Source organism: Sminthopsis crassicaudata, chromosome 3, assembly GCF_048593235.1.
Source record: "Sminthopsis crassicaudata isolate SCR6 chromosome 3, ASM4859323v1, whole genome shotgun sequence".
NCBI classification, from domain to species: domain Eukaryota; kingdom Metazoa; phylum Chordata; class Mammalia; order Dasyuromorphia; family Dasyuridae; genus Sminthopsis; species Sminthopsis crassicaudata.
The window spans coordinates 487,191,559-487,207,653 of NC_133619.1; the positions used below are offsets into that span (position 1 = coordinate 487,191,559).

The 16,095-nt window shown below is 33.5% G+C and overlaps 1 protein-coding gene across 1 annotated transcript in view; it reads left to right on the plus strand.

Moving 5' to 3' along the window:
- Window positions 1-16,095, plus strand: part of CRYL1 (crystallin lambda 1) — a 165,063-nt gene that overhangs the window by 23,194 nt on the left and 125,774 nt on the right. Inside the window, exon 3 of the mRNA XM_074303697.1 lies at window positions 5,592-5,718. Within this exon, the coding sequence (XP_074159798.1) occupies window positions 5,592-5,718 (127 nt within the window). The remainder of the gene's footprint in view (window positions 1-5,591; window positions 5,719-16,095) is intronic.

Sequence of the window (16,095 nt, forward strand, 5' to 3'; positions counted from 1 at the left end):
ATTTTCTTCAGGACTAGTCATTTTATAAAAGCTTTACCTTTGACTTCCCTGTATTATCTATTTACTACCTTCTCCCTGAAAAACATCTTTCCTTGGCCTTTTTTCAATGGGTGTTCTCTATTTGGCTTCCTCTGTTCTATCCAAATTCATTTTTTTTAATGATATCCCTCTACTATAGTGAAAGGGTTTTTTATTACTTCTTTATAATTTGTGGGTACTGGCTTAGAGGCCTATATTTGTGAGAGCTCCCAGAGGACTCCCAGTTGTACTAGTATTTTCCTGGATGTGCAAATCCACAAAGGAGTGATAAGTCTTTGAGTTGAGGAACTTTCCTGATATGATAGGTACTTCCTCCATTGTGTCTTGTTTTTTAAATTCAACGTTCTATCTGCTATATTGACTCTCACTTGAAAAAAGGAGGGGAAAAGAAAAAATAAAGCAATATATTATTGGGGGTGTTTTTTTTTTTTTTTTTTTTTTGCTATTACTCCAATTTTCCAGGTAGGGAGGGATTTTCAGGCATAGAGAAGGAATTAATGGGCTAAGGGCAGTGCAGCAAGCTCGTGGTGTCTTTTTTTTTTTTTGATCGGATGCATTTACAGTAGATGATGGTATATGTTAAAGAACTGTTTTAATATTTTGTTGCCTTACAGAAAATAGTTATATTTCCAGCTACACTGGTGACCTTGGTGGTCCTCCCTAGACTATACTTCTACTTTCTGAGGAAGAGCTCAGACTAAAAGGGAGTTCAGGAAATGCTCTATCACAATAGTCCTTTGGAAAAAGTACCAAAGGTACAATTGTCATGCTTTCAGTGTCAAGGTTCATTACAGAAATTTAGTCCAAGTTAATTTCCTTAAACATACTGTCATGCTTGGCTTGTATGGAAGGGAGCCTAATTAATCCACTTTGATTGTAATCAGTGAATCAGATAACCCTTTGCACTCTTTCTTCTACTCTTGCTTCCCTCCATGGCTTTTGTAAGAAAAAAAAAATGCAGTGTTCAGCACCCTGAAGATTACCAAGCTGTTGAACTTTGTTACAAGTGGTTACTGATTTGAGATGCATTTCATTACTTAGATCATGTCTCCTTTTAAAAAATTACTTATTAATTTTCATTTATTTATTTATTTATTTTACTGAGGCAATTGGGGTTAAGTGAGTTGCCCAGGATTACATAGCCAGGAAGTGTTAAGTTTGTGAGGCCAGATTTGAACTCAGGTTCTCCTGAGTTCAGGGCTGGTGTTCTATCTACTACACCAACCAGCTGCTCCTACTTACTAATTTTTAACATTCATTTAAAAAAATAAAATTCCAAATTTTCTCCCTCTACCCCATCCTCACCCATTGTGAAGGCAAGAAAAGTGATATCAATTATGTGAAATTATGCAAAAGATATTTCCATATTAGGTTACAAAAAAAAAACCCAAGAAAAATAAAATGAAAAAATTATGCTTTAATTTGTATTTAAATCCATCAGTTCTTTCTCTGGAAGTAGATAACAATTTTTCATCAAAAGTTCTTTAGAAGTATCTTGGATTATTGTCTTGCCAAGAGTAGCTAAAGGATTCATAATATATTATTGTACAATATTGCTGTTACTTTGTAAAATGTCCTCCTGGTTTTGCTCATTTCACTTTACTTTAGTTCATATAAATCTTTTCAGCTTTTTTTGAAATTATTGTTCTTCCTTTCTTATAACACAATAGTATCCATCACAATCATATACCACAATTTGCTCAGCTATTCTCCAATTGATGAGCATTCTCTCAATTTCTAGTTCTTTGCTATCAGAAAAAATGTTGCTATAAATATTTTTTGTACATATAGGTTCTTCTCCCTTTTCTTTGATGTTTTTGGGATACAGATCTACTAGTAGTAGTATTGTTGGATCAAAGGGCAGGCACAATTTTATAGCACTTTGGGTGTAGTTCCAAATTGTTCTCCAAAATGTTTGTAACTCCTCCAGCAAGCAGTGCATTAGTGTTTCTTTCTTTCTTTTTTTTCTTTCATATCCCCTCCACCATCTGTCATTTTCTTTTTTGTTTAATTAACCAATCTGATAGATAGGAGGTAGAAAATCATTTCTTTAATCAATAGTGATATAGAACATTTTTTCATATGGCTATAATTAAGTTTTATTTCTTCTGAAAGCTGCCAGTTCATATTCTTTTATCACTTTTCAATTAGTAATACACTTGAGGTGGTAAAGTGGATAGAACACCAGCCCTGAAGTCAGGAGGACTTGAGTTCAAATCTAGCCTCAGACACTTAATATTTCCTAGCAGTATGACCCTGAACAAATCACTTAATCCCGGTTGCCTCAGCCAAAATAAAAAACAAAACAAAACAAAAAAGAATACATTTGACTCAATTCTTGCTATAGTTGAAAAATGAGGGCATTCATTATCAGAGAAACTTATTGTAAAATTACAGCAGGAAAAACTTGCTGTAAAAAGTTTTGTGCTTTCTTTCTAATCTTGGTTGCATTGATTTTGTTTGTACAAAACCTTTTAAATTTCATGTAATTAAAATTATTCTTTTTGCCTCCTATGATTCTCTCTATTCTCTTATTTGCTCCCCTAATTTGCTTATGAAATTACCTTTTATATCTAAATTATGTATCTACGTTGTTTTCATGTAATTTGAAATGTTGGTCCATACCTAGTTTCTTTTATATTGCTTTCCGGTTTTCCTAGCAATTTTTGTCAGTAATGAGTTCTTATCCCAAAGATTTGAGATCTTGGCTAGGTAACCTTCACAATTTTTTTCATTGATTCTCTTTTTATTCTTGATCTTTTGTTCTTGCAGATGAATTTTGTTATTATTCTTCTAACAATATAAAATAATTCTTTTGGTTGATTGGTTTGGCACTGAATAAGTAAATTAATTTAGATAGAACTACTATTTTTAATTATATTGGCTTGGATTACCCATAATTGATTAATATTTCTTCAATTGTTTAGATCTATATTTTTTGAAAAGTGTTTTGTAATTGTGTTCATGTAGTTGTTGGGTTTATCTTGGCAAGTATATTTCGTAAATATTTTCTGTTATCTGCAGTATGGATTTTCTTTCTCTTCCTGCTGGACTTTGTTAGTAGAATAGAGAAATAATCACTTATATGGGTTTCTATATTTTGCAATTTTGCTAAAATAATTATTTTTAATTGATTTTATATATGCCATATCACGACAGTTCTTTTCTTCAATACCTATTCTAATTTCTTCAATTTATTTTTCTTGTCTTATGCTATAGCATTTCTTACATAATATTGAATAAAAGTGGTGATAACAGGTGTTCTTGTTTCACTTCTGATTGTATTGGGAAGGCTTCTACATTATCACTATTATAGATAGTGTTTGCTCTTTATTTTAAGGAGATACTAATTATGATTTTAATAAAAGTACCATTTATTCCTATGCTTTTCAGTGTTGTTGTTTTTTTTTCCCTAATAGGACTATGTGCTGAATTTTGTCAAGCTTTTTTTGAGATAATTATGATTTGTGTGTGTGTGTGTGTGTGTGTGTGTGTGTGAGAGAGAGAGAGAGAGAGAGAGAGAAAGAGACAGAGATACAGAGATACACACACACACACACACACACACAGAGAGAGAGAGAGAGAGAGAGAGAGAGAGAGATACGGTCAGTTTTGCTGATAGTTTTCCTAATATTGAATGAACCCTTCATTCCTGATATAAATCTTACCTGGTCATAATTGTAGAGGGTCACAGACATTGGGAAACTCTGCATGAGGCATAAGACCCTTCAGCCCAGAGGGAACTTGTTAACAATGTGTGGTTTGGCTCCTCAACTCCCCTGGGGGTTCTCTGCCTTCCTGAAAAGTCAAGGGGTGGTGACAACCTGTGTTGTGATGGAAGCAGAGTGATACCAGGTGGCAAACTACATGCAATAGCAAGTTGTTTATGTGGTCCCACATGTGCAGTATATATTTGGCCCATGCCCAGTGTTGTTTTTGTTACATCAGGGTATGAGTGTATAAAAAGGGGAAAGTCCTTGGAATAAATGGACTCTATTTTTCCACCATCCTCGGGAGTCCTGCCTCATCACTTCTCCACTAGGATAGTATATTTTAATTACCCTGGCTCTAGAAAGCATGGTATGTTTTGTCACCCCAACTTGGGGGCTCTAGAAAGCAGGAGTCAATATTTTAATCACCCTGGAATGGGGGGCTCTAGAAAGCAATGGTACGTTTTATTACCCCAACTTGGGGGCTCTAGAAAGCAAGACGCAACACATGACATATGATATTTGTGATAAATTGCTATAATCTCCTTGATAGTATTTTATTTTTAGAAATTGCATCAATATTTATTAGGGAAATTGGTTTATAGTTTATTTTTTTTCTGCTTTTTGTTTTTCCTGATTTAGACCATATATGTCAGAAAAAGGATTTGGTAGAATTTCTTTGCCAATTTTCTCAAATAATTTATATAGTATTAGAATTAATTGCTCTATAAATGGTTGAATTCATTTGTGAATCCATCTGGTTCTGGAAATTTTTTTCTTAGGGATCTCATTAATTGCTTGTCTAGTTTCTTTTTCTAACACAGAGTTATTTAAGTATTCTATTTCCTCTTCTATTAATCTGGGCAATTTATGTTTTTAAATTATTTATTCATTTTACTTAGATTGTCAAATTTATTTATATAATTGGGTAGAATTGTTCTTTTTGTGTTGTTTTAGTTTTGTCTGAATTTTTGTGACCCCATGTGGAGTTTTTTGGTCAAAGATACCAGGGTGATTTGTCATTACCTTCTATAGCTCTTTTTACAAAGGAGGATGAACTGAGACACTGATGATTAACAAACTTGCTCAGGGTCACCCAGCTACTAGATTTTTGAGACCAAATGTGAACAAAGATTTGAAATAAGGTCCTCCTGACTCCAGGGTCAACACTTTATCCACTGCACCACATAGTTGCTCCAGTTGAGCAAAATAACTCCTAATAATTACTTTAATTTCATTTTTATTGGTGATGAATCTACCTCCAAAGCAGATATAATAAGCTTCCTGTTTCATCAATTTTGCCATATGAATACTTGTTTTTGGTATCAATAAAACTGGTTGAAAGCCTGCCAGAGGAGCTAGAACTCTGTTCTTGTAGTTGGCTATCTTAAGTTGTATGCTCTGTATTCTATTATTTGTATGGAATGAAGTTTGAGACAGTTATATACGAATGCTCTTCTTGACAGGCTTCCTGAAGAAAATGATCATTTCCTAGGATTAATGCATTGTAGAAAAATTTAAAAAATAAACAAACTAGACCTTGATATCTCTAGAATACATGAAAAAATACCCAAGCATAAATTTCTGCTCATTCCCCACTATATATCTGAAAAGAAAAAAAGGACTTTTTTTTTTCTTAAGGAACTCATTACTTTCCTTTCCTGCTTTGCTGTTCTACAGGTGCTATAATTATGTGATTTACCTTATTTAAATATGTGGCATATGGATAAGTGTTTCTCTGTAGCATCCTAGACACATAGACTCAGACATGGAGATATATTTTGTTCCCATAGCTGTCATTTCAAATATATTCTGTGATTTTTCTCTGTTGTTGTCTCCTAGAAAAGAGATGAAGACTCTGGAGCAGAATGGTATCCTAAAAGGATCTTTAAGTGCTGATCAGCAGCTGGCTCTCATCAGTGGTTGCACAGACATCAAAGTGGCAGTAGAGGGCGCCATTTACATTCAGGTGAGAAGAGTATCTGAACATCACCTTACTCATGGGCAGAAGTGATTCTGATTTTTGCCTGTGTTGGAAGAATGAGACAGGCAAGAAACAATCATGTAAAGGATATAATTGACTCTTATAAAACTATGGAAAAAGGAAATTCTATTTTAAAATTCATCATAAACAGATTCTAACATAAATAAAATAAAAATTGTAGTAATAATAGATTAGGAACATTTTCTTTCTTCCTTCCTTCCTTCCTTCCTTCCTTCCTTCCTGCCTGCCTGCCTGCCTGCCTGCCTGCCTGCCTGCCTGCCTTCCTTCCTGCCTGCCTATCTGCCTGCCTTCCTTCCTTCCTTCCTTCCTGCCTTCCTGCCTTCCTATATTCTCCAAATGAAAAGTGGCAGTATTTTCCTTTGTTCATTTTGTTTCTCTTTGTTAATCCATGTAGATGAAAAGTCTATAATAATACTTTTTTATTTATTAGACTTTTAACCAGGCCATTAGAACAAAGCTCCTTAAACTGAATGTAGGGTTGCAAAATTATGATTTATTGTCAGTAAATGTTTGATTTGTTTACCTATTTTGTATATCTACCATATAAAAATGTCTCTGATGAAAAGGGCTCATAAGTAGAAAATGTTTAAGAAACTGCACTAGAACATCAAATTTCTACTTCACATAGACTACTTTCTTCCCCTCCATCTTTTCTATACTCTACATTTTCTTTTCTTTTTTTTTTTTTAATTATAGCTTTTTATTTACAAGGCATATGCATAGGTAATTTTCCAGCATTGCCAATTGCAAAACCTTTTGTTCCAACTTTTCCCCTCCTTTCCCCCACCTCCTCCCCCCCATATGGCAGGTTGACCAATACATGTTAAATATGTTAAAGTATAAGTTAAATACAATATATGTATACATGTCCAGTTATTTTGCTGTATAAAAAGAATCGGACTTTGAAATAGTGTACCATTAGCCTGTGAAGGAAATCAAAAATGCAGGCGGATAAAAATAGAGGGATTGGGAATTCTGTATTTATAGTTATCTCCCAGAGTTCTGGGTATAGCTGGGTATAGCTGGTTCAGTTCATTACTATTCTATTGGAACTGATTTGGTTCATCTCCTTATTGAAGAGGGCCATGTCCATCAGACTTGATCATCCTATAGTATTGATGTTGAAGTGTATAATGATCTCCTGGTCCTGCTCGTCTCACTCAGCATCAGTTCATATAAGTCTCTCCAGGCTTTTCTGAAATCATCCTGCTGGTCATTTCTTAAAGAACAATAATATTCCATAATATTCATATGCCACAATTTATTCAGCCATTCTCCAATTGATGAGGATCCATTCAGTTCCCAGTTTCTGGCCACTACAAAGAGGGCTGCCACAAAGATTTTTGCATATACCGGTCCCTTTCCCTTCTTTAAGATCTCTTTAGGATATAAGCCCAGTAGTAACACTGATGGATCAAAGGCTCTGCACAGTTTGATAACTTTTTGATCATAGTTCCAAATTGTTCTCCAGAATGGCTGGATGTATTCACAATTCCACTATGTATTCACAATATGGATTACTTTCTAGACTTATTTCTCCTTTACTGTACTTGTACAGTGTAGAATTTTTTTTTAATTCATAGGACTTTATCCCAATTACATTTCATTTTCAACCCAATAGATCAAGCCACTGAGATATTTTTGGATGCTAATTTTATAATCTAATTATAAATGCTAATTATATATTTATATAATAAATTTATAATATATATTTATGATCACTGTTAGCTTTGTGTGAGGCAAACATTTAATGTTTGCATTTCCCTATTTATTCACAAAGTGTTGAACAAAACAAATCCTTGGAGTATTCTTTTGAAGACTTCCTTCCAGAATAATGTTGTATCTATCAATTCTTTACTCTTAGATCCAAAACCACTTAACTATACTAATAATCTAGCCTGCATTATCCCATCTTGTTTACAGGTGATAGTGAGAGATTTTGTTAAATAAATGACATGCTAAAATTCTGATACACAATGATTGTGACATTTCTCAGGCCAATAGCCTGTAAAAAAATAAACTAGTTTCGTCATATACAATTCTTTTTTTTTTAAACCCATTTTCTCATAATTACTGCCTTCCATTGTTTCCAAATGCTCACAAATTACCACTTTAATAATTTCTATCAGAATTTAAAAGAGTTTGTCTATTGTAATTTGAAATAGTTACCTTTTCCTATCATTTAAAGATTGGGATTTTTTCCCATCTGCAGTACTGATATTCTTCTTTGATTCTTCATAATTCTTTAAAAATTATTGAGAACACGTCAGCAAATAATTGTCTGTTATTCTGTTTCTCTGTGTTGTAGTTTGTCCAGGCCCTCATTTGGGGGCAGTGTGAGCTATCACCATCTTCTTCCTTTTTACAGTTCTATTTATTTACTTTTCTTTCCTTTACAGTCTGAAGATCATTCTCCTTATAGAAAAGATAGAAACTAGTTAGGATTGGATACTCTTCTCCCTTATACAGTATGATTTTCTTGCCAGTGCCAGAGAGCCAAAAAGACAGATAACCCAAAAAGCTACCCTCAGAAAACTATAAACTTGTAGAATTCCTCAGCACTCACTATAAAAGAGTAACTGGCTTATGAGGAATGGGAGAACAAGATTTTGTGAACACTGGCATTTTTGGTGCATGAATAAGAAAAGGGTAAGTTATATAATAAGATCAATCTGGTTTAGTAGTGAAATTAGAAAGACAAATTATAAAAAATAGAGGGATAGACTTGAAGACAGGTGACTGAAAGTGACTCTAAAAGAATGATAAAGTTCCATGAGAATCATTTTGAAAAGACTTCTTTTTATCTAGGTAGCTAGCTCCAATATACATAGTGTCTTGTCTTCATAATGGGGACTTAATACATATTTATTGAATTACCTTGAATTGAAGCCTAGTATGAGTTAAGGTTTTTTGTTTTTTTTTTTTTTAATAAATGATTAATAATAATAATATATTTCATATAATGCTTTTAAAATTTACAAAGTCCTTTGGATAAGTGCAAGTATTATTATCCCGATTTTGTAATAAAAAAAATCAACTTGTGTTAATACTTATATGCATTGTTTGCTTTTGGTCTTGGTTTTGTCACATTGTAACAATAACAATAATAATAATTCTTATATTACTTTAAGATTTGCAAAGGACTTTACAAATATTATCTCATTTGAGCCTTATAACAACCCTGGAAGGCAGGTGCTATTATTCTCCTCCTTTTATAGATGAGGAAACTGAGGCTAAGATTAAGTGATATGCTCAGAATCACACAGGTAATAAGTATCTGAGGCCAAATTTGAAGTCTAGTCTTTCTGACTCTGTGTCCTGTGCAGTTTGATCACAACGAAGTTCTAGCTAGCCTCTTTGAGTCTCAAATTTTTTCTCGTTTGTAGCCCTGTTATTTATTGTTTTGAGGAAAGTATTTTTTAAATCTTAAAAGCTCTGTAGGGGTAGCTAGGTGGTGTGATGGATAAAGCACTAGCCCTGAATTCAGGAGGACCCAAGTTCAAATTTAGTCTCAGACACAACACTTCCTGGCTGTGTGATCCTGGGCAAGTCACTTAACCCCAATTGCCTCAGCAAAAAACAAATAAACAAACAAAAATAGCTCTATGATAAAGATTGTAGACATTATTTAGGGCTACCTCCCACCTTCTTTTGATACTTTGGTGAAGCCTATCTGTCTTCTTCTCAGAATAATGTTGTTAAATGTGTAAAATACACATACAAAATACAAAGGAAACTAATTATATTGAAGCTTATTTACCAAACTGTTGGAAAAAGAAAGATCTTAGACCCTAGGTTAAGAACTTTTGTTTATAGGAGTGAGGTACTTATGGGATTATAGATTTCAAATGGGAAGGGACCTTAATAGCCATCTAGTAATGATAATTATAAGTAACCTCATCATAGACACTAGAAATCAGGGTGATGCTTATGGGTTATGGCACAAACTTAAGTAAATGACATACCATAAACATATACTGGTTATCACCCCAATCTGTACAATGAAGTACTTTTGATAAAGTGATTTTTTTTTTTTGGTGGGGGAGTGTCCTATTGTATTTATCATAATTTCTAATATCATCATTTCTTTGGTACTTAGAATTGCATGATAACTATTTCTACCCCATATTGCTGTCACATAGTTGTCTCTGGTGGCTTTTGAAGTTCATACTGTTCTGGATTCCTTATGATAATGGGGAGCAGTGGAGACTGGCTGTGTAATTTTGTTTTTGATCTAACGCTAAATTTAATTTTTAATGATTCCAGTGGGGCCATCTTAAATTCTTTGACATCCTACCCTTTAATTTCACCCATTGTTTTAGTATCATAAGCATTTACTTGGTCTGCTGAGCAAAATTAATTCACAGCCTCTTAGGGAATAGCTTTCAAAAAAAGAGTTAATACTCTCTTCCTGGGCTAGAGAGGTTTGTGAGATATTTCTGTCTACAGGCACAATAAAGTACATATAACTAAGAAAAAACTACAAGGGACTTACTTTGGGCAACATAAGCTAGTCTAATATATATAGTATAGGCATAATAACATAAGTCTGTATGATAGGAATACTTGGATCCATTATGGTTACATGTACTTTCTTATAGTAGATACAAGAAAAGTGCCTGTTAATTACCTCTATTCATTTACCAAGTAGAATGGGAGAAAAAAGTCACTGTGTTAATTTATACTTTTTTGGGGGGGTATTCCGTAGGAGGAAATCTCCCCCCATACCAATAAGCAAATTATAGATCTATATAAAAGAAAAGTTCTGAGTGGGCTGGGGTGATTGATTCTAGGACAGCTTTTAAGATAATCATAATAAATTATATATATGTATGTATGTTGCTGAGGCAATTGGGGTTAAGTGACTTGCCCAGAACCACACATCTAGGAAGTGTTAAGTGTTTGAGGCCAGATTTAAACTCAGGTCCTCCTGACTTCAAGGCTGGTGCTCTATCCACTGCGCCACCTACCTGCCCTAAAAATAATATATTTTGGTGCTGATGCATGATTCTTGTATGACATGCCTTTAAAACTTCTTTTCTTCTTGAGACATTTTTTTAAAGATGATATCTTCTAAATAACAATGCTATATGCTCAACAATCCAGGTCATTTTTGACTTGTTTTTCTTTATGTTAAGAAGACATTAGATTAGATGTTTTTTCCAATTCCCTTTTAATCCCAAGATTGTGTGAGTCTATGACATTGGTTATTACTTATTCTTCATACATCATGGAGTTAATGAAAGGAGAGAACCATGTGGATTAGGCAAAGGAAATTTTTTTTTTTTTTTGGTTAATACAAGATTCATGAGAAGTTTCATAGTACTCAACTTATAGAGGTCAAAGTTATGGAAATTGAATGCATTCTTTCTTCTTAAAAATGAATCTTCCATCTAAATCTCAGAGGGCAGGAACATGGGTCAGAAAGTTGCCTAATGCTTTGTTGAAATGTAGGAGCATGCAAGTTTGAAACTTGAAATTCCAGACCTCACTACAGTATTTCAAATCTTGCCTGGCAAGAAAACCTTTCAATTAGTTAGAAAAAAAAAAAAAATCAATTCCAGAACATCTGTCAAAAGAACTTTTTTTTTTCTTTTCTTTTTTTTTTTAATCACAATGCACATACATAATAGTTAATTGAGAATTGGGATTTTGGAGATCTCCAAAACTGTCAAAGGAGAATGGGAAATGTCAATGACATTGTGAAATTAGGTTAATCTTCTTTTCAGCAAATCATATCCTGAACTACTGAAAACTTAAAAAGGCCACCTAGTCACATAGTTGTACTACTGGAAACTGAAATTTGCAATTCAAACTTATATTTTCATTAAAATTTCTAAAATACTACATTTTAAGTATTTTATCAAATCTATTTTTTCCTTGCAAGTAATTAAAGGAATCCTTACATTTTATAAATTAAGAAGGAATTTTTCCATGAAAATAGAACCTCAGGTTTTGAAACCAATAAAATTGACTATACTTCCCCCCTTAATTCACTGAAAATCCAAATATTGTTATTGTGTTGTTCTGTTACATTGACATGAGGGAGTATGTAGTAGAGTTATAGATTTTTCCTTTTCTAGTTCCATGGTTATTTAAAAAGAAATCAGGCTAGAACCAATTTAGTGGAAATAAAAAAGAAATAAAGTATATCATACTTTAAAGGTGGGGAAATCATTTTTATTATATTATTCTTTTATTATATAAATTATATGTTAACTGTAGATTTGACCATTAATCTTTGTGGGATAAAAATTACAGTATTATCCAACTAAAATTATTTGTCCTTAGAATGTGAAGGTTGCAAAGAGTTGGAAACTATCCGAGTCTCTGAATTTAGATTTTGTTTCTTAGTTTACCTTCTTGTTAATAGAAGTTTTTTCCCCATCAAATCTTAAAATTTAAAAAGAAAACATGATCTAAGATTCCTGAAACATAGCTGCTAACTTTGCCATCTCTTGCTTTAGGTATATTTACTTTTATATGATTAAAACTTTTGGAACTGATAAAGGAGCACGTTGTTTTAATTTACAGAGCCTCCAAACCCTAGCCTTAAAGAATCTCCAGGCCTTAAAAAATGTTATGTTTAACATTATTGGATTACTTGCTATCTGGGTGAAGGGGTAGAGGAAAGAAGAAGAAAATTTAGAATACAAGATTTTGTAAAAGTTGATTTTGAAAAATTATCCATGCATATGTTTTGAAAATAAAAAGCTTTAATAAACAAAATAAAAAAATTTTTAAATGTTATGTTAAATAGAAATACTTATTTGAAAAACAAGATATGAGAGTTCAACTCAGGAGTGTTAAAAATGGGAAGGAAGAAGAGAACCCAGATTTGAGAAATAAAAATGGGGAGTCAAGGAATTTAAAGTCATGGATAAAAGAATGGATATAGTGCGTGGGATATATAGTGTATACAGCTTTGAATTTGGGGCATTTGGACTTGTGATTTAGAATCAGAAGGTAAAAGAATTGAAAAAACTCTGTAAAGATTAACAAAAGCATTCCCAACAACTTGATACCAAACATAATTTTTTATCTTCTACTGTGATTTTTTTTTTTTAATCCTGTAGGAGCAACTTTGATTTTATTATGGAATCCTCTATCACTATTAAAAAACCCCATCAGTGTGACATGATATGAAGCATAATTGCAGATATATGACCTCTGCAAACCCTAGAAGAGAAAACAGAATGTGTCTTGCTGCTCCAACTCATGATAATGACAGGAAAGCTCACAAAAATGGTGGGGAAAACAGAGTTTACTTTGCAGCCACCTTTAAGGAAATGCACAATATTCATGAAGCAAAGAAAATTCTAGTGTGCTGTTTGTGTTTATGTCAGAATTATATTTGACATAATTAGGGAAATAAGATAAGTAATCTATGAAGAAACTGGAGTAGTAGGCTAAGTGTAAGATTTTAAAGATTGTTCACTTAAAATAAATCTTATTTATCACAGAATCTAACAGTTGGAAGGGATGTTGGTGGTGATGTAGTCCAACCCAGATTGTAAGAAGAATACTTTCTAACACATAATAGGTCATCTAGTTTTTGCTTGAAGGCCTCTTGTGAGGGTTAGAATCTACTCATTCCTGAGCCAGTCCATTCCTTATTTGGATTACTCCAAATTTTTTGAAATGGCCACTACATGCCAGAGATGGATATAGAGAGTACTGGGCCTGGAATTGGGAAAACTTTCCGATTTCAAATCTGTCCTCAAACACTTACAGTGTGATCCTGGGCAAGTAATTTAATCCTGTTTGCCTCAGTTTCCTCTTCTGTAAAATGAACTGGAGGGAAATAAGAAATACTTCAATACCTCTGCCAAGAAAATCCCAAATGGGGTCATAAAAAGTCAAGTATGATTGAAACAATGCAAAAAATCCCCCAATTTTTCAAAGGTTTTTTTTGTTTGTTTGTTTGTTTTATTTATTTATTTTTTTTACATCAAACCTAAATATTCCTCTTTTCATCTTCTACCTCTTGGGTCCAAATAGTAGCTGTGGAACAAATAATAGCTGTTTATTTGGAGGAAGCTGGATTCAGATCCTACTTCTGACTCATGTAGGATGCTGGGAGAGTAACAATCTTTCCAGGCCTCAGTTTCTTAGTTGTAAAGTGAGGGTTTTGGACTATATAAAGAGCCCTCTTCTTCCAGTTTTAGATCTGTGCTGTCTCTTCTACATGATAGCTGTTCAAATACATGGTGATGCCTTAATTTAAATAATATATTAATCATGAAGTGTTTGCTACTTTTAAAATTCAGATTTTGAATGTATTTCTTAGATTAAAGACATTTGACAAGATTTACTTGATTTATTTTGTGTCACCATAACACAAGTTGTTCTCTGCAGTTTATCAAACATTCATTAAGAATCTTCTATTTAGGGGCAGCTAGGTGGCGCAGTGGATAGAGCATCAGCCTTGAATTCAGGAGGACCCCAGTTCAAATCTGGTCTCACTTCCTAGCTGTGTGACCATGGGCAAGTCACTTAACCCCAGCCTCAGGAAAAATAAATAAATAAATAAATGCTCTGGGGAACACTGATAGGAATATACATAGCTTCTGTTCTTAATTGAGTTAGATATATCACTGTTTTTGGAGACTGAATGACAATATAATAAAGGTAAAATATGCTTTGGTATTTCAGAAGAAGGAGAGAGTATTTTCAACTAGGGCAGGTTTCATGGGGGGAAGGAACTTCAAACTAGGTCTTGAATGATGGGTAGGAATTATATCAGCAGCTCTGGAGTAGAAGGAGTCTTCCATGTGAAGGCATGGAGGGTGGTAAATGTATGATGAGTGATCCAGTTTGTAGAGCTTAGGATGCATAAGAAGAATAGAAAGCAGTGAGAATGGAAAAGTAGCATTATATCTCAGATTGGCACACTAAGCAGTTTATATTTTATTTGATGCATGGATATGAGTGTGATGAAGGAACCCCAAAGTGTTTTGGTCAGAAGGCTTATACAATTGAAGTTGTGCTTTAATGAGGCGTTAGATGAACCGGAGGAGGAAAGATTGGATTATATTGAGAAAAAGCTTTTTTTTCACTTGTATTATAAAGGGCACCATTTCTTGGCCTCCTAACACCACAGGAGCAACTTGGATGGCTGCTAAATCTATCCTTTAGGCATGTAGCTGTCAGTAGGAAACATTTCCCATATTAATCTATTTTCTTATGCTTCTAACTTCAAGAATGATTGTGAAATTTAAATGTGGAAGAATGGTTTTGTTTTGTTCAGTTGTTTAGTTATGTTCAACTCTTGTGGCCCTGTGAACTATACTGTCCATGGAGTTTTCTTAGCAAGGGTACTGGAATGGTTCACTTATTTCCTTCTCCATTTGATTAAGGCAAACAGGATTAAGTGACTTGCTCAGGATCACACAGCTGGTAAGGGTCTGAGGTTGCATTTAAACTCAGGTCTTCCTGATTCCAGGCTCAGGGATCTATGCACTAAGACATTTAGCTGCCTATATCACAAAACTTGATAGTTAAATAGCTCCTCAAATCATAAGAGACATTAAATAGAACTGTGCTTGAATTGGGTTCCTCATGATTCCTGAAGGGAAAAGTATCAATCATCCCATGCCAGCAGGAAAATATGATCATTTTCTTCTGGAGTTCCTGAAAGAAAATCTGTATTTTTCAAAACTGAAGAATAATTGACCTTAATTTCCATCAAATCAAAACAGTCTCATCTTGGAAAACAATTTAAATAAAATGATGTTATCATAAACAACTGGTTTGATTAAAATAACATGCTTGACTTCAAACCCTTCACTCTTTCTATTACACCATACTCTAAGACCTAAGCTTGTAGCTCAGTTCTGATCCCAGATATGTGATATAGGCAAAAACTACTTAGTCTTTCTGAGCTGCACTTCTTCAGCTATGAAATGTGTATAATAATACTTGCATTTACTTTACTTGTTATAAGTAGAACTTTTGTTAACCTAAATTGCTATGTAAATAAATTACAGTTACTCAACACTGTGCAGAAATTGTGATGATTTTACTATTTAAATAGTTTATATTTGTTTTAGGGAGATTATACCATGCTTTCAAAAACCCCAGACTTCTCCCCCAAATAAACAAGTAAAAATAATATTTCTAATATTAGTATTCTTCCAGTGATTAGAAATCATGACACATTATCATCTCTGAAGAATCAAAATGTAGGTCACACAAATGGTAAAGGAGAAGTGTATAGTGGGCGTCAAAAAGCCATGGCATATTGCCAATTGTGACATGCACATGAGAAAAGTATAAAGGACTTATAAAAATTTAGAGAGTCAAGATGGCAGAGTTGTGGAGGCAAAGTGATGAGGTCCC